Here is a 26,630-nt window from a genome sequence, read left to right on the forward strand (position 1 = left end):
CAAGTATATTTAAAAGGATTACGTAGTGTAGATATAGAGAAACTATTTTACAAGAAATCTCAACATTAACCAGACCATTCAGGGGCGATTGCCAGGAAGCATTTCAAACACAAAGGATAGTGAAAATCTGGAACTCCCCACCATCCCCACCCCCACAAAAAGCTGAAGCTGTTCCTCAGTACCAGGCAGAAACTTCATACAGCACAATTTCTCAGGTACTTTATATCAAATGACATACCTGGAGAATGTCACCCATGACCTCTCCTTTTATCTCACTGGAACATTCCCCAGCTGCCTTCAGTTGATCCTCCATCAAGGAGACCTTTCCTTCCAGGATTTGTACTTTTTCTTCCATTAATTTCTGTCGGACACCACAGAGAAACCAAAAAAACACTTAAAAACAGTAAATTAGCCCCCAGCAAAACACACCAAAGAACAGAGTACCTAAAAAAAAAAACCCCCCAGAAGACAAAAATTACAACTGAATTCAGGTGATTCTTTAAACAACTTTGCATTCACACAGCGCCTTTCACATCCTCAACACGCTGCGTCACAGACGCAGGCCGTTCAGCCCAGAGACACTGAACAACAGCCTGCGTTTACGTAGCGTTTTTAATACATTAAAATAGCAGTATCAAAACACAATCGGACAGGGCCACGTACGGAAATGCTAGGGCTGATGACCGACGGTCAGGGAGGAAGGTTTTAAGACTTGCCTTACAAGGAGAAAACAGGGGTGGAGACGTTCATGGAGAAAATGCCAAGTTTAGGGCCTTGGCAGCCGAATACACGGCCTCCATTGGTGAAGTGATTCAATTCAGGGATGCTCCAGAGGCCAGAATTTAATAAGTGCAGATATTTGAGAGTTGCAAGACTGGAGGGCATTACTAAGAGAGATTGTGGCTAATCTGCACCTCAATACTCATTTTAACTTACTTCAAAGCTAACTTACAACAAAGCACTTTTGAAGTTGGCAACAAAAACATCCAGCGCAACAAGAGTCCAAAAGCAGTGAGCAAGGTGCACGACTACTGTCTGATTTGTGGGACTGGTTGTGGGCAGAACGTGGGGGTCAGGAGGACTCTCCTGCTGTTCTTCAATAATACTAGCCCATCTTCACCATCCACCTGAATAGGCAAGTTCAGATTTAATGTCTCATCGTAAAATGCACTTCCTTCAGATCTGTTCTGGGGGGAGGGAAGTGAGATACAGCAAGGCTGCACCCCAAGTTGCCTTGAGAGCAAGACAACAACGTGGTGTGGAGTGTAGACCAGGATAGAGAACTGACCAATTTGCTTTCCAGAGGACAACAGTGGATTTTTTTTTTTTAAATGAATGTGGAGGGAGCGAGAAAGAGCTCTGCATTACCCAATGCCCATTCTTTTTCTTAATTTAGAGTATCCAATTCATCTTTTCCAATTGAAAAAAAATGAAAAATGAAAATCGCTTATTGTCACGAGTAGGCTTCAATGAAGTTACTGTGAAAAGCCCCTAGTCGCCACATTCCAGCGCCTGTTCGGGGAGGCCGGTACGGGAATCGAACCGTGCTGCTGGCCTGCTTGAAAAGCCAGCGATTTAGCTCAGTGAGCCAAACCAGCCCCTGTGAGCTAAACCAGCCCCAATTAAGGGGCAGTTTGGCGTGGCCAATCCACCTACCCTGCACATCTTTTGGGTTGTGGGGACGAAACCCACGCAAACACGGGGAGAACGTGCAAACTCCACGCGGACAGTGACCCAGAGCCGGGATTGAACCTGGGACCTTGGCGCCATGAGGCTGCAGGGTTAACCCACTGCGCCAACGTGCTGCCCTTCAATGCCCATTCTTAACAAAATTCTATTGATCTCAGTCTCAAAACGCTCCCAGAAATTCCCAGCTATCACAGACTCTTAGGAGTTCAAGATCTCCACTCCGCTGTTGGTGAACTGGTGCTTCCTGACGTCAGCCCTGAACACCTGATTCTCATTTTAAGATAATGCCCTCCCTCCTCAAAAAAATAGTTTCTCTATCTTTTTAAACAGCTTTTAAACATTCAAAAAAATATATAAACACCATCACAACCATATTCAAACAACAATTGCAATACTTACACCTCACCCCCCCCAAAACCAGAGGCAAAAAGAACAATAAATAATTTCTCTCTTTCCCCCCCCCCACCCCCAAACATCTGACGGTGAGCAAATCCCTGAAGTGGGAAATGAACAGCTGCCACCTCAGACAGAACTCTTCCACTGACCCTCTCAGGATATACTTAATCTTTTCAAAGTGTAAGAATTCCATCAGGTCACTTAACCACGCATTGGGCGGGACTGAAGACTTTCATCCCAGCAGCAGCCATCTTTGGGCTAGTAGTGAGGTGAAGGCCAGAGCACCTGCCTTCGTCCTTGTCTGCAGCTCCGGGAAATCTGAAACCCCAAAGATTGTCACCAAAAGATTGTCAACTCAAACCAAGCATTCCTGACATGGTGCGAAGAAGACGACCCAGAAGCTCATAAACTTAGAACAAGACCAGATGCGCCGGACCCAGAGAACACCACGCACACCTATTATCTACTTTTGAGAAGAACCCACTCATTTGTGCTCTGGTCAGACATGCCCCATGGACACTATAAATCAGGCCAAGCCTGGTGCACGAGGTGGAGTTTACTCTGTGTCGAGTTGGGTTCCACCCCCCCCCCCCCCCAAAACACCTGGCCCAGCTCTCCCCTTCCACTTCCTCTTAACCTCCTCCAGGGGACCATGCTCCATCGAAACGGGCCAACCAGAAGTTTCCGACATCTTCCCTTCCCCTACACCTCACATCGAAAGAACCCTATCCATCAATGACAGCGGAGGGACCATGGGGAAGGAAGAATCCTCCTTGCTTACAAAGGTGCGTACCTGATAACACTGTCATGTGAGAGTACTTTTAAGAAATGGGTGTTTATAAATGGGTGTGTATATAAATATCTGCAGTGAGAGTACCTTTAAGAAATAGGTGTTTAACACTGCAGTGATGTCAGAGAATGGGTGGAGCTGGGCTGTCTGTCAGCATTTTTCTTTCATTTTAGGCTGTTTGCTGCAGGGTGTGTTTTAGTTTCATTTTCAGTGTTGGAGCTGAAGCCAGACAGAGCAGGTGTACTGTTGATCTCTCTGCCATGAAAAGACTATCTCTTGATCATTTGGTGAATTCAGAATTATAAATGTTCTCAGTAGTGAATGTAAACCTGATGTGCTTCTGTTAAAAGGTGTTTCTTTTGTCTTCTGGATGTTGTTTGGGAAGTTATTAAGGATTACTTAGTGTTGTATTCTTTGTGGGTTTATTTGAATTGATGGTTGCTAAGATGTTCACTGTATGTTTTAAAAAGGTTAACTCGAGTTCATAGAATAAACATTGTTTTGCTTTAAAAAATACTTTTCCATTTCTGCTGTACCACACCTGTAGAGTGGGCCGTGTGCTCCCCATACCACAATCTATTAAAAGTTGTGGGTCAGTTGAACTCCACGATATTATTATTTTTTTTAAAAATAATTTTTATTCAAATTTTCACAAAAAAGAAAACAATAACAGAAAATTCTAAGAACAAAAAAAAAACCAGACCCCCCCCCCCCCCCGTAAATACAAAAGAGAAACGATAAATTAACGCCCATCATTGGCAAAAAACAGATATTCAACCCAAAACAAAACCAAAGAGACAACCCCCCCCCCCCCCCCCCCCCAGGTTGCTGCTGCTGCTGACCTTTTGTTTTTACCGTTCTGCCAGGAGATCTAGGAATGGTTGCCATCTCCTGAAAAACCCCTGCACTGACCCCCTTAGGGCAAATTTCACCCTCTCCAATTTAATAAACCCCACCATATCGTTGACCCAGGCCTCCACGCTTGGGGGCCTCGCATCCTTCCACTGAAGAAGAATCCTCCACCGGGCTACTAGGGGCGCAAAGGCCAGAACACCGTCCTCTTTCGCCTCCTGCACACCCGGCTCCACTGCAACCCCAAATATTGCGAGTCCCCAGCCTGGATTGACCCTGGATCCTACCACCCTCGATACCATCCTTGCTACACCCTTCCAAAATTCCCCCAGCGCTGGGCATGTCCAGAACATGTGGACATGGTTTGCTGGGCTCCCTGAGCACCTAATACACCTGTCCTCGGTCCCAAAAACCGGCTCATCCATGTCCCGGTCATATGAGCCCTATGCAGTACCTTAAACTGTATGAGGCTAAGCCTCGCACACGAAGAGGAGGAGTTCACCCTTTCTAGGGCATCCGCCCACGTCCCCTCCTCAATCTCCTCACCCAGCTCCTCCTCCCATTTATCTTTCAGCTCCTCCACCGAGGCCTCGTCTACCTCCTGCATCACCTGGTGCACTTCCGAGATCCTCCCCTCTCCAACCCATACCCCCGAGAGCACCCTGTCCTGGACCCCACGCGGCGGCAGCAGAGGGAACCCCGCCACCTGACAAACGCCCTTACTTGCATGTACCTAAAGGTGTTCCCCGGGGGGAGCCTGAACTTCCCTTCCAGCTCACCCAGGCTCGCAAACTTCCCGTCTATGAACAGGTCCCTCAGCCTCCTGACACCTGCCCTGTGCCAACTCAGGAACCCGCCATCAATTCTCCCCGGAACAAACCGGTGGTTGCCCCGTATCGGGGACCCCATCGAGGCCCCCACCTCCCCCCTGTGCCGCCTCCATTGCCCCCAAATCTTGAGGGTAGCTGCCACCACCGGGTTCGTGGTATACCTCGTCGGAGGGAGCGGCAGCGGCGCCGTTGCAAGCGCTTCCAGGCTCGTACCCACACAGGATGCCATCTCCAGCCTCTTCCATGCCGCCCCCTCCCCGTCCAGTACCCACTTACGCACCATCGCTGCGTTGGCAGCCCAATAATACCCACAGAGGTTGGGCAACGCCAGCCCCCCCCCCCCCCCCCCCCCCCATCCCTGCCCCGCTCCAAGAACACCCGTCTCACCCTTGGAGTCCCGTGTGCCCACACAAACCCCGTAATGCTCCTGTTAACCCGCCTGAAAAAGGCCTTCGGGATAAGGATGGGGAGGCACTGGAACAGGAACAGAAACCTCGGGAGCACTGTCATCTTGACTGACTGCACCCTACCCGCCAAAGACAGCGGCAGTATTTCCCACCTCTTAAACCCCATCTCCATTGCTCCACCAGCCTTGTGAGGTTTAGCTTATGCAAGGCCCCCCAGCTCCTGGCCACCTGAACCCCCAAGTACCTGAAGCTCCTCTCTGCCCTTTTCAGTGGGAGCCTCCCAATCCCCCCCTCCTGGTCCCCCGGGTGTACCACAAACAACTCGCTTTTCATGATACACTTTGGAGTTCTCTAAACCCTGGACATAGGGGTCCAGGGGCCTCACGGTAGCATGGTGGTTAGCATCAATGCTTCACAGCTCCAGGGTCCCAGGTTCGATTCCCGGCTGGGTCACTGTCTGTGTGGAGTCTGCACGTCCTCCCAGTGTGTGCGTGGGTTTCCTCCGGGTGCTCCGGTTTCCTCCCACAGTCCAAAGATGTGCGGGTTAGGTGGATTGGCCATGCTAAATTGCCCATAGTGTAAGGTTAATGGGGGGATTGTTGGGTTACGGGTATACGGGTTACGTGGGTTTAAGTAGGGTGATCATTGCTCGGCACAACATCGAGGGCCGAAGGGCCTGTTCTGTGCTGTACTGTTCTATGTTCTATAACAACTAAAACAGATAAGCTCTTCAGAGTCGGTACTTACTCCTCAAAAAACAGCAAAATTCCCATCTATAAACAAATCTCCAAACCGTTGCAACCCCTCCCTCCCTTGACATCCCAAATACCGAGTCGAAGGTCACCGGCACAACACGATAATTCTCACAGATTGGGGCCAGCAATGACATAGCATTAAAATGCTGCCTAATCTGTCTCCATATTCTCAAGATGGACTCCACCACCGGAATGCAAGTCCATTTGGCCAGAAAGAAAGGAAGAGGAATCGTAACCAAGGCTCTTAAACTGGAGCCTCTGCAGGCACCACCATCTGTCCACACAGAGACTCCGCCCCCTGCACCCTCTCAATATTCATTGCCCAATTATTGTCGCCATGTAAAATGGCTACCTGCAAAGGACCATGGGAATTGTGGTCAATTTGGGACAGAGACACGTATACAGTCTCTGTGTAATGTGCAAAGAAACCAGACTTGGGTGAAACTTGTATCCATTAAGAGTCGATCACCATTTTCCCCCAGGACAATAGAGTTTGAATCAAGGAGTTACAACAGAAGCAGACTAACCGGCGCCACCCCCCCCTTATTTGGAAAGGCCTACGTGCCTGGGACAATGATAGCTAGGACCCGCCCAGCTATTGAGGTATTGCCTAATTGGCTGAGATCGATGAGAGTGATCGAGAACCCTGTCGATCCATTGGACCTGGAGCAAGGACCGCCCAAAAGGGCGTGAAAGAGACAAAGGATAAAAATCCCTGCGCACTAGAGATCGGTCTCTTTTGGGAACCGGCCTGTGTGCGACTAACTGCAGCAGAACAACCAAGTTCAATGACCCACGACCATTCCTGAAGGACGAGCCCAGCTGAGCCGAACCCAACAACTTCCAAACCGACCACGTGGACCCGGAAAAAAGGCCTCATCCCGCACAGTGCCGGTCATTCGAACTTAAGTAAAGGTCATCTTAGTCGTTAGGTGTAGTTTAGCACGGAACCACATGTGTTATTGCATAGAGATACAAGTCTTGTGCTATTAACAAACTGTGTTTTTGAGCTAACATATTGGTTGTATGGTCACTTGGTCGATATAAGAACCAGCTTGTGGTTCACCCCAAAAGTAAAGGAGGCAACATTATAAAATAATAAATTGGACAAAGCCAGACCCCCTGACTGCCTATCCCTTTGCAAAAACACCCTACAAGTCCATTGGGTCTTACCTGCCCAATTAAAGAAGCTAACATTGTACTAACTTTCAGAAAGAAAGATTTAGGGAGGAAATTTGGAAGGCACTGAAACAGAAATAAAAACCTTGGGTGGATTTTCATTCTTATCGACTGAATGCTACCCACCAAGGTCAGCAGGAGGTTTACCTACCTCCCTAGGTCAGCCTTCAGTGCCTTTTTCTTTTATAAATTTAGAGTACCCAATTAATTTTTTCCAATTAAGGGGAAATTTAGCGTGTTCAATCCACCTACGTTGCACATCTTTGGGTTGTGGGGGCGAAACCCACGCAAGCACGGTGAGAATGTGCAAACTCCACACGGACAGTGACCCAGAGCCGGGATTGAACCTGGGACCTCGGTGCCGTGAGACTGCAGTGCTAACCACTGCGCCACCGTGCTGCCCTAGCCAGATCACCAAAATTCAGGTCATGGAGCGAGGCACAGTCATGTGTCACCTGGATTCCCAGGTAACGGAATCTGGACCTGGCCAGACAAAAGGGCAACCTCCCCAGATTGGCTCCTCTCCCTGGAAGATTCACTGGAAAGCATTCACTTTTGCCCAAATTCAATTTGTACCCAGTGAAGGAGCCAATCCTCCCGAGCAGCTTCAGCATCTCCTCTGCACTGGCGAGAGGGTCCATCCCATATTTCTGCTGCCTGGTCCGGTGTTGATGTGGGATACTTAACCCAGCGATAAAAACAAACGAGCCAAAATTACCTCCAAAACTTGGGCGAAAAGGGCTTAAATAAAGTTCTCTGGCAGAAGCCACCTCGTGTGTGACCGCTCCCCTACATGCCACCACAAGTAGATTATTTTTAAACACCTTGATCAGATTACCCTTCAGCTTTCTTAACTGAAGGGAATTAAACATTGAAAGCCACAGCATTCATATACACTGGAATCCTATTTCCAATATTACCTTACCATTTAACTGGACTGTTCACACACTCATATCCTCCTCTTCACCCAGACGGTTCAGTTTACTCTCTCTCAAGTAGTTCTTACCTTCTCTGACAGCGTCACTTGGAGGTCACTCTCCAGTTGCTTCTGCTTTCCTTCCCAAAGGGGTACAGCTGCCTCGTGCTCGTCTGCCAGCTCATCAAGCGCCTTCTGGGACTGGACCAGACGACTGCTCAAGTCACGAACCTACGGCACAAGACAGACACAGAAGGGTGTCACAACAGTTCCAAGACGGAGGGGACAGGGGAAGGCAGCAATTGGCTTGACAAATAACTGGGTGGAGAGAAAGATAAACATCAACCCTTTAACAAACGAATTAACCGTTGATCTCTGTCACTGGACAGATTGCCCAGGTCTCAGAGTTTCAATCGGTGATGACAACGAGGTCAAATAATGACAAACAATTGAGCCATGACTTTCAGAAGTGACCTGCAGGATCATGGCTGCCAAAGAGAAAAGCAATTCTTGGGTACCAATGTGGCACTGGTTTAAGACAGTGAACTCTTAAAGTTTGTAGCCACTGTATTGATGCAGCCTGCCCGTCAAAATATTTGAAATGCAATGGAATTCCAAAACCTGCCCAAATCATGACTGGTAAATGTAAAACTACTCATTGTAATCATGTACCCGATTGAGATAGCTAAACTGATTATCCCTTCAGCGCACAATGAATCCTAATCACCACAAAGAAAACTTTATTAACTGCTGAATCAATCAATCAAGCTTTTCTGCAGGGTGAGCTTGCTGACACTTAAAGAGAAAATATCTGCACATATGTAAAATGAATTAACGCGGTGCTTAATTACAACTTCAATATAAAGCAGGTGGGTTCTGGAGTTCGCCTGCAATAACATGGTCCAACACCAAACAAATTAACGATAAGCTCATCTGTTTTTGACAACACTCCCTCAGTGGTGGACTAGAGTGTTAGCCTGAATTAGGCACTCTGATCTCTGGAGTGGGACTGGAACCCACAATCCTTTCACCCAGAGAAGGAAAGAGGACCATCACAGAATAATACTGTGCAGGAGAAGCCCTCCGGCCCATCGAGGCTGCACTGACACATGAAAGACACCTGATCCGTCTACCTAATCCCATTTGCCAGCACTTGGCCCAGAGCCTTGAATGTTACGACGTGCCAGATACCCATCCAGCTACTTTTTAAAAGGATGTGAGGCAACCCACCTCCTCCACCCTTCCAGGCAGTGCGTTCCAGACCTTCACCGCCCTCTGGGTAAAAAAGGGTTTCCCTAAATTTCCAGCCCCTCACCTTCAACTTGTGTCCCCACGTAACCGGCCCTTCAACTAAGTGGAACAGCTAATCCCTATCCATGCCCATTATAACTTTGAACACCTCGATCAGGTCGCCCCTCCATCTTCTCTGCTTCAACAAAAACAACCCAAGCCTATCCAACCTCTCTTCATTAACTTAAATGTTCCATCCCAGGCAACATCCTGGTGAATCTCCTCTGCACTCCCTCCAGTACAATCACATCCATCCTATAATGTGGTGACCAGAATTGCACACAGTACCCCAGCTGAGGCCTCACCAAAGTTCTATATAACTCCAACATGACCCCCTGCTTTGGTAATCTATGCCCTGATTGATAATGGCAAGTGTTTCATATGTCTTTCTCTACCCTATTAACCTGCCCTTCTGCCATCAGAGATCTATGGACAAACACTCCAGAACCCATCTCAGAACGTCAGTCCGTTTATTGAATACTTCCTTGTCAAATTACTCCTTCCAAAGTGTATCAACTCACTTTTCCGGGTTAAATTCCATCTGCTACTTTTCCACCCATTTGACCATCCCGTCTATATCTTCCTGAAACCCATGGCTCTCAACCTCACTGTTTTTTTTTTTTAAATAATTTTTATTGAATTTTTCAAAATACAAACATTTTAACCCCCCCTGCATTTACATTTAAATTATAACAAAACAAAGTCAAACCCCCCTGCTTAACAAGAAAAAGAAAAAAGTCCCCCCCCCCCCCCACCCGCACGTCCCCCCCCCCCCCCCCCGCCGGCGAACCGACAGTCAGACCAACCTATCATTTCTAGCAGCGTCCTCGGGCAGGCCTTGCCCGTGCCACCACCGCTACCGTACTTCCTTCGTCTTTGTCCCCCCTCCCCCCCCCCCCCCCCCCCCCCTCCTCCCCCCCTCCCTCCCCTCCCCTCCCGGGTTGCTGCTGTCACGGCCTCAGTTTCTATCTCTGATCCAAGAGGTCTAGGAAGGGTTGCCATCGCCTGGAAAACCCCTGCACCGACCCTCTCAGGGCGAATTTGATCCTTTCCAATTGGATGAAGTTTGCCATGTCGTTTAACCAGGTGTTAACACTCGGAGGCCTTTCGTCCCTCCACTGAATCAGGATCCTCCTCCGAGCCACCAAGGACGCAAAGGCTAATATTCCAGCCTCCCTCGCCTCCTGTACCCCCGGTTCCACCCCAACCCCGAAGATCGCAAGTCCCCATCCTGGCTTGACCCTGGACCCCACCACTCTCGACACCGTCCCTGCCACCCCCTTCCAGAACTCCTCCAGTGCCGGACATGCCCAAAACATATGTGCATGATTCGCAGGGCTTCCCGAACATCTAATACACCTGTCTTCACCCCCGAAAAACCGACTCATCCTTGTCCCCGTCATGTGGGCTCTATGCAGTACCTTAAATTGAATGAGACTTAGTCTCGCACATGACGACGACGAGTTGACCCTCTCCAGGGCGTCTGCCCATGTCCCGTCCTCTATCTGTTCCCCCAGCTCTAACTCCCACTTATCTTTCAGCTCCTCTACTGGTACCTCCTCCACCTCCTGCATAATCTTATAGATGTCCGAGATCTTCCCCTCCCCGACCCAGACCCCTGATAGCACCCTATCACTCACCCCCCTGTCGGGGAGCGCGGGGAACCCCGCTACCTGTCGTCTGGCAAATGCCTTCACTTGGAGGTACCTGAACGTGTTCCCCGGGGGGGAGCCCAAATTTCTCCTCCAGCTCTCCCAGGCTCGCAAACCTCCCCTCTATAAACAAGTCCCTCACTTGTCTAATACCCGCCCTCTGCCAGTTCTGGAATTCCCCTCCTGTGTTTCCCGGCGCAAATCTGTGGTTCCCTCTTAGTGGTGCCCCTATCAGACCTCCCACTTCCCCCCTGTGTCGCCTCCACTGCCCCCAGATCTTGAGGGTGGCCGCCACCACCGGGCTCGTGGTATACCTCGTGGGAGGGAGCGGCCATGGTGCCGTTACCAGTGCCCCTAAGCTTATGTTGCCGCAGGACGCCCTCTCCATGCGCTTCCAGGCTGCCCCCTCCCCTTCCATCATCCACTTTCGTACCATCGATGTATTTGCCGCCCAGACAACCTCACTGTTAACCACCCGGCCAATCTTTGTCATCCGCAAACGTCATACTGATCCTACCCCCCACATAGTCATTGATATCATTTATATAAATGACGAATAATAGATTCCTGTGGTACGCCACTGGGCACTGGCTTCCAGTCACTCAAGTAGCCGTCTGTCATATAATAGTAATAATCTTTATTAGTGTCACAAGTAGGCTCTGTCACAAGTAGGCTCACATTAACGCTGCAATTAAGTTACTGTGAAAATCCCCTAGTCGCCACATTCCGGCACCTGTTTCTGGTACACAGAGGGAGAATTCAAAATGTCCACCTACAAGCACATCTTTCAGGACTTGTAGGAGGAAAGCGGAACACCCGGAAGAAACCCATGCAGACAAAGAACAAAGAAAAGTACAGCACAAGAACAGGCCCTTCGGCCCTCCAAGCCTGCGCCGTCCATGCTGCCTGTCTAAACTAAAATCTTCTACACTTCTGGGGTCCGTATCCCTCTATTCCCATCGTATTCATGTATTTGTCAAGATGCCCCTTAAACGTCACTATCGTCCCTGCTTCCACCACCTCCTCTGGCAGCGAGTTCCAGGCACCCACTACCCTCTTGTGTAAAAAAAACTTGCCTCGTACATCTCCTCTAAACCTTGTCCCTCGCACCGTAAACCTACGGCCCCTAGTAATTGACCCCTCTACCCTGGGAAAAAGTCTCTGACTATCCACCTCGTCTATCATTTTGTAGACCTCTATCGGGCCGCCCCTCAACTTCCGTCGTTCCAGTGAGAACAAACCAAATTTATTCCACCGCTCCTCATAGCTAATGCCCTCCATACCAGGCAACATCCTGGTAAATCTCTTCTGCACCCTCTCTAAAGCCTCCACATCCTTCTGGTAGTGTGGCGACCAGAATTAAACACTATATTCCAAATGTGGCCAAATTAAGGTTCTATACAGCTGCAACATGATTTTGCCAATTATTATACGCAATGGCCCGGCCAATAAAGGCAAGCATGCCGTTAGCCTTCTTGAACATAGAAACGTTGCCTCTTTCAGTGACCTGTACTCCTAGATCTCTCTGACTGTCAATACTCTTAAGGGTTCTACCATTCACTGTATATTCCCTACCTGTATCAGACCTTCCAAAATGCATTACCTCACATTTGTCCAGATTAAATTCCATCTGCCATCTCTCCGCCCAAGTCTCCAAACGATCTAAATCCTGCTGTATCCTCTGATAGTCCTCACCACTATTCGCAATTCCACCTACCTTTGTGTCATCCGCAAACTTACTAATCAGACCAGTTATCTTTTCCTCCAAATCATTTATATATACTACGAACAGCAAAGGTCCCAGCACTGATCGCTGTGAAACACCACTAGTCACAGCCCTCCAATCAGAAAAGCACCCTTCCATTGCTACTCTCTGCCTTCTATGACCTAGCCAGTTCTGTATCCATCTTGCCAGCTCACCCCTGATCCCGTGTGACTTCACCTTTTGTACCAGTCTGCCATGAGGGACCTTGTCAAAGGCCTTACTGAAATCCATACAGACAACATCCACTGCTCTACCTGCATCAATCATCTTTGAGATCTCTTTGAAAAACTCTATCAAGTTAGTGAGACATGACCTCCCCTTCACAAACCCGCACTGCGTCTCGCTAATGCATCCACTTGCCTCCAAATGGGAGTAGATCCTGTCTCAAACAATTCCCTCCAGTAAATTCCCTACGACTAATGTAAGGCTCACCGGCCTGTAGTTCCCTGGATTATCCTTGCTACCCTTCTTAAACCAAGGAACAACATTGGCTATTCTCCAGTCCTCCGGGACATCACCTGACGACAGTGAGGATCCAAAGATTTCTGTCACGGCCTCAGCAATTTCATCTCTTGCCTGCTTCAGTATTCTGGGGTAGATCCCATCAGGCCCTGGGAACTTATCTACCTTAATATTTTTCATGACGCCCAACACCTCGTCTTTTTGGATCTCAATGTGACCCAGGCTATCTACACACCCTTCTCCAGGCTCAACATCCATTAATTCCTTCTCTTTGGTGAATACTAATGCAAAGTATTCATTTAGTACCTCGCCCATTTCCTCTGGCTCCACACATAGATTCCCTCCGCTGTCCTTCAGTGGGCCAACCCTTTCCCTGGCTACCCTCTTGCTTTTTATGTACGTGTAAAAAGCCTTGGGATTTTCCTTAACCGTATTTGCCAATGACTTTTCGTGACCCCTTTTAGCCCTCCTGACTCCTTGCTTAAGTTCCTTCCTACTTTCCTTAGATTCCACACAAGCTTTGTCTGTTCCCAGTCTTCTAGCCCTGACAAGTGCCTCCTTTTTTCTTTTTGACGAGGCCTATAATATCTCTTGTTATTTTGCCGTTTTTATCCTTCTTCTTCACAGGAACATGCCGGTCCGGGATTCCTTTCAACTGACATTTGAAAGCCTCCGATGTTGATGTTGATTTACCCTCAAATATCCTCCCCCAATCTCCAATTCAGTTCCTGCCTAATATTGTTATAATTAGCCTTCCCCCAATTTAGCACATTCACCCGAGGGCCACTCTTATCCTTGTCCACCAGCACTTTAAAACTTACTGAAATTGTGGTCACTGTTCCCGGAATGCTCCCCTACTGAAACTTCTCCCACCTGGCCGGGCTCATTCCCCAATACCAGGTCCAGTACAACCCCTTCCCTAGTTGGACTGTTTACATGTTGTTTCAAGAACATGGATGCTCCTTACAAACTCTGCCCCGTCTAAGCCCCTAGCACTAAGTGAGTCCCAGTCAATATTGAGGAAGTTGAAGTCTTCCATCACAACAACCCGGTTGTTTTTACTCTTTCCCAAAATTTGTCTACCTATCTGCTCCCCTATCTCCCGCTGGCTGTTGGGAGGCCTGTAGTAAACCTCCAACATTGTGACTGCACCCTTCTTATTCCTGATTTCTACCCATATACCCTCGCTGCCCTCTGAGGTGTCCTCCCACAGTACATCTGTGATATTCTCCCTAACCAGTAGAGCAACTCCTCCACCCCTTTTACATCCCCCACTATCCCGCCTGAAACATCTAAATCCTGGAACGTTTAGCTGCCAATCCTGTCCTTCCCTCAACCAGGTCTCTGTAATGGCAACAACATCATAGTTCCAAGTACTAATCCAAGATCTAAATTCATCTGCCTTACCTGTTATACTTCTTGCATCAAAAGATATGCACTTCAGGCCACCAGTCCCGCTGTTTTCAGCAACATCTGCCTGTCTGCTCTGCCTCAGAGCCATACTGGCCCTATTCCCTAGTTCTCCCTCAATATTTTCACCTTCTGACCTATTGCTCCGATACCCACCCCCCACCATACTAGTTTAAACTCACCCGTGTGACACCAGCAAACCTCGCGGCCAGGATATTTATGCCTCTCCAGTTTAGATGCAACCTGTCCTTCTTATACAGGTCACACCTGCCTCTGAAGAGCTCCCAGTGGTCCAGATAACTGAAACCATCCCTCCTACACCAGCTGTTTAGCCACATGTTTAGCTGCTCTATCTTCCTATTTCTTGCCTCACTAGCACGTGGCACAGGGAGCAATCCCGAGATTACAACCGTAGAGGTCCTGTCTTTTAACTTTCTGCCTAGCTCCCTGAACTCCTGCTGCAGGGCCTCATCCCCCTTCCTGCCAATATGTACCACGATCTCTGCCTGTTTGTCCTCCCACTTCAGGATGCTTGCTAACCGTTCTGAGATATCCTGGAACCAGGGAGGCAACCTCCCATCCTGGAGTCTCTTTCACGTCCACAGAAGCGCCTATCTGTGCCCCTGACTATAGAGTCCCCTATGACTATTGCTCTTCTGCGCTTTGACCCTCCCTGCTGAACATCAGAGCCAGACATGGGGAGAACGTGCAGATTCCGCAAAGACACTGACCCAAGCCGGGAATCGAACCTGGGACCCTGGAGCTATGAAGCAACAGTGCTAACCACTGCTACAGTGTCGGCCATCACCCTCTGTCTCCTACAGCCAATTATGAATCCTCCTTATCAAATCACCCTGTATCCTCTGTGCATTTGCCTGGTTTATAAGTTTGCACATTCTCCCTGTGATTCAGGGTGGGAGATATAGGAGGGATGTCTGAGGTTCTTTACTCAGAGAGTGGTTAGGGTGTGGAATGGACTGCCTGCTGTGATAGTGGAGTCAGACACTTTAGGAACCTTGAAGCGGTTATTGGATAGGCACATGGAGCACACCAGAATGACAGGGAGTGGGATAGCTTGATCTTGGTTTCGGACAATGCTCGGCACAACATCGAGGGCCGAAGGGCCTGTTCTGTGCTGTACTGTTCTATGTTTGCGTGGGTTTCACCCCCACAACGCAAAGATGTGCAGGTGGGTGGATTGGCCACGCTAAATTGCCCCTTAATTGGAAAAAAATAATTGGGTACTCTAAAATTATAAGTAAAAACAAACTGAACAACGTTGACACCAACCATATTCATGAGAAGCAGTATGTGTAGCACAATATTCTTTCATGGGATGTGAACGTTGTTGCCCACCTCAAATGTCCTCTAGGTGGTGGCAAGCTGCCTACTTGTTACAGCGCAGGAGCTGGTCTCTGGCTCATAAAATGATACTGAGCATCATGGCTCAATGCCATTTCCCTGCGCATTGTTTCTATTTAAGTAACCAAGTAACGCCCCCTCAATATGCCTCAATTGAACCTGCCTCCACCACACTTCCAGGCAGTGCATTCTAGACCCCAACCACTCGCTGTGTGAAAAAGATTCTTCTCACATCACATTTGCTTCTTTTATAAATCACTTTAAATCTGCGTCCTCTTGTTCGTGATCCTTTAATGAGCTGGATTCCGGGATTTTGACCCAGTGACAGTAAAGGAACAATATACTTCCAAGTCAGGATGGTGAGTGATTTGGGAGGTGAACTTCCAGGCAGCAGTGTTCCCATGTGTCTGCTCCCCTTCTAGATTGTAGAGGTCCTAGGTTTAGAAGGCGCTGTCGAAGGAGCCTTGATGAGTTCCTGCAGCGTCCCATGTCGATCTGGGATGGGCTATAATTTTCACTGGCAGGGTGGGGGTGCCTGAAGAATTTCAGTATGTCATCACAGGCCACATATCTGTTTTGTAATAAAATTACCTCATCATCGAAAAAAATACTCCACGTGAAGGGGAAAGTCTCTCATGGGCATCAATAAAAGAGGTGAATACAGAGGTGGTAAACCTGAATTGTGGCCATGACTGTGGATCAGAAGCCTCTCCACCCTCATCCACAATCAGTAAGAATGAACAACACCTCCTCCACGATAGTCCTCAATACCGGGGCCCCACAAAGCTGCGTGCTTAGCCCCCTACTCTACTCCCTATATACACACAACTGCGTGGTAAAATTTGGTTCCAACTCCATCTACAAGTTTGCTGACAATACGACCATAGTGGGCCGGATCTTGAATAACGACGAGTCAGAGTACAGGAGGGAGATAGAGAACTTAGTGGAGTGGTGCAGCGACAACCATCTCTCCCTCAATGCCAGCAAAACTAAAGTGTACACTGACAGGTGTACACACCCCTGTCAGCATCAATGGGGCCAAGGTGGAGATGGTTAGCAGTTTCAAATTCCTAGGGGTGCACATCTCCAAAAATCTGTCCTGGTCCACTCACGTCAATGCTACGACCAAGAAAGCACAACAGCGCCTATACTTCCTCAGGAAATTCGGCATGTCCACATTAACCCTTACCAACTTTTACAGATGCACCATAGAAAGCATCTTATCTGGCTGCATCATAGCCTGGTATGGCAACTGCTCGGCCCAGGACCGTAAGAAACTTCAGAGAGTCGTGAACACAGCCCAGTCCATCACACAAACCTGCCTCCCATCCATTGACTCCATCTACACCTCCTGCTGCCTGGGGAAAGCTAATCAAAGATCCCTCCCACCCGGCTTACTCACTCTTCCAACTTCTTCAATCAGGCAGGAGATACAGAAGTCTGAGAACACGCACAGACTCAAAAACAGCTTCTTCCCCACTGTTACCAGACTCCTAAACGACCCTCTTATGGACTGACCTAATTAACACTACACCCTGTATGCTTCACCCTATGGCGGAGATTATGTAGTTACATTGTGTACTTGAGTTGCCCTATTATGTATTTTCTTTTCTTTTCATGTACTTAATGATCTGTTGAGCTGCTCGCAGAAACATACTTTTCCCTGTTCCTCGGTACACGTGACAATAAACAAATCCAATCCAATCCAATCGTGATACCCAGCTCTATTCGTCCCCTCCACCCCAGTGACTCGGGATAGGTGACACTATTAAATCACTGTCTTTAATAAGTGTCTCTGCTCCTTGCCACTGCCTATTCCATCGCTTGCAATGATGTTACAGAATAAAACAATGGTGTATGTACCACATTGACCGAAAACACACCCATAGTGGGCAAACCTTTGGGAGTCAGTACGTGATTTACCCACTGCATAATTCCCAGCATAATTCTCCTGCACCCCTTTCAAATTCAGAGCCAGGAACTCGGCTCAATTTAGCTTATGTTGGTGTTCATCTTTCAAAAAGTCTCAATCACATTTATCCACCTTGTTCTCATAGCACTTGATTCACTGTTCCATCAGTCTCATTTTGAATGTTGACATTGTTTCTGCCTCAACCGCTTTCCTTGGAAGTGAGAACCACAGCCTCACAACTCTGGGCTCTCCATTAGCAATCTCATTTCATCCTGTTTCCACACTTCCTTTATGCAACACACACAGTTTTGTAATGGGTGTGATACCTCTACAACGGGAATCAAAATTAGGAATCCCATTGATATTCAGCCCATCCGACTGAGAACAACAACCCAAGTGTCTTCGCACTACCATTCCAGGGTGCTGATCTCATCACCATGCCAACCAATTCCAGATGATTACCATCACCCTCCCAAACCATTTTAGAGTACTCAAATAATTTACTTCCCCCAATTAAGGGATAGTTCAGCGTGGCCAATTCACCTACCCTGCACATCTTTTTGGGTTGTGTGGTCGAGACCCACACAGAATGTGCAAACTCCACATGGTCAGTGACCTGGGGCCAGGATCAAACCTGGGACCTCGGCGCCATGAGGCATCACGCCACCCCCTTCCAGAACTCCTCCAATGCCGGGCATGCCCAGAACATATGGGCATGGTTCGCTGGACTCCCCGAGCACCTGGCACACCTATCTTCACCCCCAAAGAACCTACTCATCCTCGTCCCAGTCATGTGGGCCCTATGCAGCACCTTGAATTGGATGAGGCTAAGCCGCGCACACGAGGAGGAAGAATTTACCCTCTCCAGGGCATCAGCCCATGTCCCGTCTTCGATCTGTTCCCCCAGTTCCCCCTCCCACTTCGTTTTCAGCTCCTCTACTGACGCCTCTTCCACCTCCTGCATAAGCTTGTAGATATCGGATATCTTCCCCTCCCCGACCCAGACCCCCGAGAGCACCCTGTCACTCACCCCCTTCGCGGGGAGCGCAGGGAATCCCTCCACCTGCCGTCTAGCAAATGCCTTTACCTGCAGATATCTAAACATGTTTCCCGGCGGGAACCCAAATTTCTCCTCCAACTCCCCCAGGCTCACAAACCTTCCGTCGATAAACAGGTCCTTCAGCTGTCTCATGCCCGCTCTATACCATCCCCGAAATCCCCCATCCATGTTCCCCGGGACGAACCTATGGTTCCCCCTTAACGGAGCCTCCATCGAGCCCCCCACTTCTCCCCTATGTCGCCTCCACTGCCCCCAAATCTTGAGGGTAGCCGCCACCACCGGACTCGTGGTATACCTCGTGGGAGGGAGCGGCCACGGCGCCGTTACCAGGGCCCCCAGGCTTGTATCCCCACAGGACGCTCTGTCCATCCGTTTCCATGCTGCCCCCTCCCCCTCCATCACCCACTTACGCACCATCGACACGTTGGCCGCCCAGTAGTACCCCGAGAGGTTGGGCAACGCCAGCCCCCCCCCATCCCTACTCCGCTCCAAGAAGACCCTCTTCACCCTCGGGGTGCCATGCGCCCAAACAAATCCCATGATGCTGCTGGTCACCCTTTTAAAAAAGGCCCTAGGGATAAAGATGGGCAAGCACTGGAAGAGGAACAAGAACCTCGGGAGAACCGTCATTTTGACGGATTGCACTCTGCCCGCCAGCGATAGCGGCACCATGTTCCACCTTTTAAATTCCTCCTCCATCTGTTCCACTAGTCTGGTGAAGTTAAGCTTATGAAGAGCCCCCCAACTCCTGGCCACCTGCACCCCCAGGTACCTGAAACTCTTCACTGCCCTCCTGAAGGGGAGCCTCCCAATTCCCTCCTCCTGATCTCCCGGGTGCACTACAAATACCTCGCTCTTTCCTAAGTTCAGCTTATAGCCCGAGAAGCCCCCAAATTCCGCTAACAGTTCCATCACCCCCGGCATTCCCCCCTCTGGGTCCGCCACATATAACAGCAGGTCGTCCGCATACAGCGGTACCCGGTGCTCCTCCCCCCCCCGCACCAGACCCCTCCACTTCCCTGACTCCCTCAACGCCATGGCCAGCGGTTCAATCGCCAGTGCAAAGAGCAGGGGGGACAGGGGACACCCCTGCCTGGTCCCACGATAAAGCCTAAAATACTCCGATCTCCTTCCATTTGTAACTACACTCGCCATCGACGCCGCGTAAAGCAGCCTCACCCATTTGATGAATCCCTCCCCAAATCCAAACCTCTCCAGCACCTCCCATAGGTACCCCCACTCAACTCTATCAAACGCCTTCTCTGCATCCAGCGCCACCACTATCTCCGCCTCCCCCTCCACTGCCGGCATCATGATAACATTGAGCAGTCTCCGCACATTCGTGTTGAGCTGCCGCCCCTTGACAAACCCTGTCTGATCTTCATGAATTACCTCTGGCACACAATCCTCTATCCTGGTGGCCAGGATCTTCGCCAGCAACTTAGCGTCTACGTTAAGGAGTGAAATAGGCCTATATGATCCGCACTGCAAGGGGTCCTTATCCCGTTTTAGGATCAAAGAGATCAGTGCCCGCGACATCGTCGGGGGCAAAGCCCCCCCCTCCCACGCCTCATTGAAAGTTCGCACCAGCAGGGGACCCACCAGGTCCGCATATTTTTTGTAAAATTCTGCCGGGAACCCGTCCGGCCCCGGGGCCTTACCTGACTGCATTTGCCCGATCCCCCTGACTAGCTCCTCCAACTCTATCGGCGCCCCCAGCCCCTCAACCAGCCTCTCTTGAACCCTTGGGAAACATAGCCTGTTCATGAAGCTCTCCATCCCCTCTCTCCCCCTCGGAGGTTCCGACCGGTACAATCCCTCGTAAAAGTCCCTAAAGACCCCGTTTACTTCTGTCCCCTTCTGCACTACATTTCCACCCCCATCCTTCACTCCCCCAATTTCCCTAGCCGCATCTCGCCTACGGAGCTGATGCGCCAACATCCTGCTCGCCTTCTCTCCATACTCATATACCGCACCCTGCGCCCTCCTCCACTGTGTCTCCGCCTTTCTGGTGGTCAACAAGTCAAAATTGGCCTGCAACCTGCGCCGTTCTCCCAGCAACCCTTCCTCCGGTGCCTCCGCATATCTCCTGTCCACCTCCAGAAGCTCTCCCACCAGTCTCTCCCTCATGAGGCAGCAATGCTAACCACTGCACCACCGTGCTTCACCCTCCCAAACCTGATCATATCACCCCTCCCATAGGACAGGAGTACCATTTGGAGGAGTTCTTCCACATGAAGGTTAAGGGGGGGGGGTTGTTGGTTTACGGGTATAGGGTGGATACGTGGGTTTGAGTAGGGTGATCATGGCTCGGCACAACATCGAGGGCCGAAGGGCCTGTTCTGTGCTGTACTGTTCTATGTTCTATGACCTTTCTCAACCCAATTAAGGATCCAATGCCTAAACAATGATGTAGCTTCCTTCAGTACAACACTTCAAAGAGTTTTTCTTCAATTGGGTATAAAGCATTTTGGGATGTTGAGAGTTGTGAAAGATGCTATGTAAAGGTATTGTATTTTTATTCCCTATTGTCGCTGAGGAATAGGCCTTTAAGTGCCATCTACCCATGAAGACTTCGCTGCTGCAAGTGTCAATAAATAGCAACAGGTTTCACTGAGAATTGTACCTTGTATGAAAGGTCTCCATTTTCTTCTTCAAGCTTATCAATTTTTCTCTCTGTTTGGCTTTTGTCAGTCTTTAGATCCTGGCATTGTTTCTGAACATCCCGCAATCGGTTTAACAAACTGGGGAGAGTGGAAAGTGTGCAGAGGTTAGAACACTTAATAAATACAAACCAGTCCATGCTAAATTGCCCCTTAATTGGGAAAAAAAAATAATTGGGTACTCTAAATTTATATATTTTAAAAATCTGACAAAAAGAATTGAAAAGCAGAAACATTATGTCAAATCTGTACATAGCCTGGATTAGGCATATTGAGTATTGTGTGCAGTTCTGGTCTGCATTTTACAAAGAGGACATGGAGACACTGGAGAAGGTGCAAAAGCTACTTACTAGATTGATACCAGACCCAAGCGGTTATGCCAATCAGGAAACGTTGAACTGCTGGAGCTCTTTTTCTTAAAGAAGGGAAGATTGCAGAGAGATCTTTAGTAAGTACGGTCTGGTAAGTTAAAGAGTGAAAATGCTTCCACTCGTGCTGGAGACCAAACCTTAGTGGGTGATAAAATTCATTGGGATTTCAGGAGAAGCTTTTCCCCCCCAGAGAGTGGCAACTTGCCACTACTGGAGCAATTGAGGTGAATGACACAGAAGCATTCGAAGAGAAAGTAGATAGAGATAAAGCAAGGAAGGAAGGAATCGCAGGATACATTGATAGGATAAGATGAAGCAAGGATTTCCTCCGCACAGTCGGGATTATGGAACTACTGCAATACCTTTCATATTTATCCCTCAGATTGCGGAGTTCGTCCGGCTCCTCCTCGCTGGCCTGCTTCTCAGTCAACTTCATGAGATTCTCGATCTTCTGCTGCATGATCGAGATCTGTGTTTCTAGTGAAGGTGAACAGGGAAACCATGAGAAATAGCATGAGGAGTATTCTTTGCACCTGCTTCCTGATTAGCTTGGCTGATGTCGGTGATCCCCCTATAGTTCTGCGTGCACTGACCACCCTCATCAAGAGGTCAGAAAAGTCTGATCGGAACAACTGCAGCCCACACAGTGCAGCCCCCCTCCCCTCTGCAAGCGTCCCTCCCTCTGTCTCTGAGTGGGTCAACATTCACCTGAGGAAGGAACAGTACTCCGAAAGCTAGTCTTTGAAACAAACCTGTTGGACTTTAACCTGGTGTTGTAAGACTTCTTACTGAATATTTTAAAGCCAGATTCTTAACGGTCAAGGTAGTCAAAGATTATCAGTAATTTGGAGTTGGGGGGTCACAATCGAATCAGACATGTTCTTCTTCAATGGTGGAGCAGATTAGAGTTCATGAGGACTTCCGATGGTGACATGCAGGTGGAGGTCGGCTCCTGCTAGAGTTCTCAGTTTTTTGGCCCTTTTCGTCCAGTTTTAGGGGGAATTTCTATGAGCTGGCCTCAGTAAAGTTGTGGAAATTTGAGGATGTCAAAATCTAAATGGAAGAATACGGCACAAAGAGGACCGAGCGCTAGTCTGCACGAGGGCCCCTAGTTCAGTGCGGTGTTCTATGGGAGGAAAAATGGCGGGAGCAAGCTCGCCGGGTGGGGCTGCGGCCATTACGGTGGACACACTGGCAGAGGTGATGGCAGTAGAACTTCAGCAGCAGTTTGCCAAGCATTTTGAGCGGCACGGGAAGGAGATGATGGGAAAGCTCAAACATTTGGTCGAAGATACGCTGGCCCAATAAAGAAGGCTTTGGAAAGATGTCGGAGACAATGCGGGAGCAAGGAGAGGTGTTGAAGGGGATGGAGAAGGCATTACCGTGGCACAGCGACCAGCTCACCTCAATGAAAGCGAGTGCTTCTGGTGAGAGCGGGTTTGGGTGGAATGTTGTTTTGGGTGGCACCTACTCACTTCAGGTATCTGGGATTGCAGGTAGCTCAGGATTGGGCCCGCTTCCGCTAATTGAATTCTACGAGCCTGGGAGGCAGGGTCAAGGTGGATCTGTTGAGGTAGGACAGCCTCGCCCTGTCATTGGCAGACCGGGTGCAGGCGGTAAAGATGAATGTTTTGCCGCAGTTTTTATTTTATTTTTTCCAATGTTTACAGGTCATCTTGCCGAAAGCAATTTTTTTATTGGGGTGGAACGGTTGATATTGTGGTTTGTCCGGGCAGGTAAGGTAGCAAGGATTTGGAAGACAGTGCTTCAGAGAGGGCGACAGTCAGGAGGTTTGGCTCTGCTGAATCTGATGTATTATTATTGGCCAACGAATGCTAAGAAGGTGCGGGGCTGGGGTAGGGAGCCAGAGGCAATGTGGACGAGGCTGGAGGCAGGTTTGCTGAGGAGGTCGGGGTTGCAGGCGCTGGCAATGGCGGTGCTTCCGTTTGCCCCAGGGAGATATTCAGGTGGTCTGGTGGTGGTGGCCACCCTGAAGTTATGGAGGCATTTGCGACAATATTTTAAGTTAGAGGTGGGGCCGATCCGAGAGAATAATGTGTTTGAGCCGGCAAGATTGGATACTGGTTTCAGGGATAGAAGGAGTGGGGTTAGCCCTTAACGTCTCTCTGAACTAGCCTAGCAAGCCACTCAGTTGTATTATATAACTACAAATGTCAACAAAGTGGTTCAAAAGAGTGGCTCACCACCACTTTCTCGGAGCAACTAGGGTTGGGCTAAGTGCCAGTATCCCTAGCGACCAAAAATAGAACTTCCAAATAATAATAAACTCAATTACTGTTTATTAAGCCATCAGTTTGACTGCCATCCCTGCTAGTAGACACAACCACTATAGTACACACCATCACAGCACCTCCCAACCTTGTTAACCTCCAACATGGAGGACGACAAGAACAGGAATGTGTTGGGAATAGTCACCTCAAAACTCTTAGCCCACACTGCACGACAAAGAAATCAATCAGTGGGTGAGTGCAGTTTTGCATCTGTTACCTTGCTCTGTAATCAGCTTTCGGGTCTCTGTCAGCTCGATCTCCAAGTCGTCGCGAATTGTTCGCGAGTCTGCGAGCTGTTTCTTCATCCGCCGCATCTGCACTAACGGGGTCTGCATGAAGTCCCGCATTGGTGATGTAGGAGAGTTAGAGGGCACGGAACTGCAAATAAAGGGAAGGATGAAGATAAAAGCTGCTAAATTCTTAAAAGACCTAAAGAGAAGGTCCACATCAACCCTGTTCATTCAGGACCAGCAGATGTTAAGACCCGAACAGCTCTCAAGGAAAAACAAATACACAGAGTCTCCAGTCGACATGTTTGAGTGGAAGCGACAGAAAGCTGCCCACCACAAAGATGGTTGGGTTAACACATTAAAACAATTTAAACATAATTTCAGTTCAATGAAGTTACTGTGAAAATCCCCTAGTCGCCACACTCCGGCGCCTGTTCGGGTACACCGAGGGAGAATTCCGAATGCCCAATTCACCTAACAAGCACGTCTTTCGGGATTTGTGGGAGGAAACCGGAGCAAGCCCTCGCAGACACAGGGAGAACGTGCAGACTCGGCACTGAGAGTGATTCAAGTGGAAATCGAACCTGGGACCCTGGCGCTGTGAAGCCACAGTGCTATCCACTGTGCTGCCGTGCTGCCCTCAACAAGAGGGAAATACAATAAAAATAATAGTTCCAAATGATAACAGGGCCAAAAGATTAAAGAGTGAATCATATTTAAGACAGACAAATGATCAACAAGCAGAGAGAAACTATTTCCTCTGGTGGGCGAGATCAGAACAAGGGGGCAGAACTTCGATATTAGGACCAGGCCATTCAGAGGTAATGCCAGGAAGCACTTCCTCACAAAGGGTAGGAGTGGAAATCTCTTCCATGGATACTGGAAGTCAACTGAAAACTTCAAAGCTGAGATTAATAGATTTTTGTACGGCAAGACTATTAAGAACAGTAGAACCAAAGCAAGTATTGTAGGTGGAGTCAAGCTACAGATTGTCCGTGATCTGATTGAATGGCGGAACAGGCCTGAGGGACTGGATGTCCTCTTGTTCCCATGTACCAGGGGTCTACATTTTACTGGACAGTTTTCAAACTTGAGCCATTTAGTACAGCTAAACAACAATCAGCACAAATTCACTTGGGTGGTGAAGTGTTCTCTCTCTCTCTCTCCTTTGGCCAATCTTTCAATGAAGATCTCCCAACACCATTGCAGCTTTTGACAAAAGATTTTCATCCGAAAACATGAGATTGAAAATCTTACTACATTCAGTGCACCTTGGCATGTGTTACTGACCGAAATAAAATACTTCCGCTCTCCTTGTCTGACCTGTCTTTTTCCCAGCATTTTCTGCTATTATTTCAGATTCTGGGAACCACAGTATTCGGTTTTTGTTATTTTACATATATTTGGTTCTGGCATGCAAGTGTAACTTAATGAGATGTAGATGTGCAAGTAAACACAGCCTACTTTGGTCCAAAATAAGAAGGATACTTAAGACACAAGTCTCCAAGGGTAATATCAGTAGAAAATAGGATTACATTCCTCAGAATTTGGTGACTCAAATCAACATTTTCAAGATATTAAAGGCCGTCAACTTGACCCCTAGTCAGTTGGTGATGTAGGAAACTAAACATTAATACTTTTCTAAATAGGTTTATTCATAGAATGCCCCTTTCCCAGTGTCTCAGCAGTCCGTCTTTATACTGCTCTTGGTACTTACCTAAGGAGATAATTAGCATTCCATTAACAAAGATAGATACAGAAAACTATTTCCACTGGTTGGTGAGCCTAGGACTGAAGGGACAAAAGATCGAGTAACATCCCTGGAGAGGGAAACTGAAGTTTCCATTGATGGCTTTTCATCAGAACTGGCATTAAATTTCAAATTCCTAGGGGTGCACATCACCAAAAATCTATCCTAGTCCACTCACGTCGACACTATCACCAAGAAAGCACAACAGCGCCTATACTTCCTCAGGAAACTAAGGAAATTTGGCATGTCCACATTAACTCTTACCAACTTTTACAGATGCACTATAGAAAGCATCCTATCGGGCTGCATCACAGCCTGGTATGGCAACTGCTCGGCCCAGGACTGCAAGAAACTTCAGAGAGTCGTGAATACCGCCCAGTCCATCACACGAACCTGCCTCCCATCCATTGATTCCATCTACACCTCCCGCTGCCGGGGGAAAGCAGGCAGCATAATCAAGGATACCTCCCACCCGGCTTACTCACTTTTCCAACTTCTTCCATCGGGCAGGAGATTCAGAAGTCTGAGAACACGAACGAACAGACTCAAAAACAGCTTCTTCCCCACTGTCACAAGACTCCTAAATGACCCTCTTATT

General features: G+C 48.6%; 1 protein-coding gene across 5 annotated transcripts in view; it reads right to left on the reverse strand.

Annotated features, from left to right (window-relative positions):
* Nucleotides 1–26,630, reverse strand: part of numa1 (nuclear mitotic apparatus protein 1) — a 143,579-nt gene that overhangs the window by 45,774 nt on the left and 71,175 nt on the right. For all 5 annotated transcript variants that reach the window (XM_038817996.1, XM_038817997.1, XM_038817998.1 and 2 more), the window contains 5 exons: nucleotides 24,270–24,430; nucleotides 22,124–22,238; nucleotides 21,354–21,471; nucleotides 7,905–8,045; nucleotides 239–361 (listed from right to left, as the gene is read on the reverse strand). In XM_038817996.1, coding sequence (XP_038673924.1) covers nucleotides 239–361; nucleotides 7,905–8,045; nucleotides 21,354–21,471; nucleotides 22,124–22,238; nucleotides 24,270–24,430 — 658 coding nt within the window. The remainder of the gene's footprint in view (nucleotides 1–238; nucleotides 362–7,904; nucleotides 8,046–21,353; nucleotides 21,472–22,123; nucleotides 22,239–24,269; nucleotides 24,431–26,630) is intronic.

This window comes from Scyliorhinus canicula, chromosome 14 (genome assembly GCF_902713615.1).
Source record: "Scyliorhinus canicula chromosome 14, sScyCan1.1, whole genome shotgun sequence".
NCBI classification, from domain to species: domain Eukaryota; kingdom Metazoa; phylum Chordata; class Chondrichthyes; order Carcharhiniformes; family Scyliorhinidae; genus Scyliorhinus; species Scyliorhinus canicula.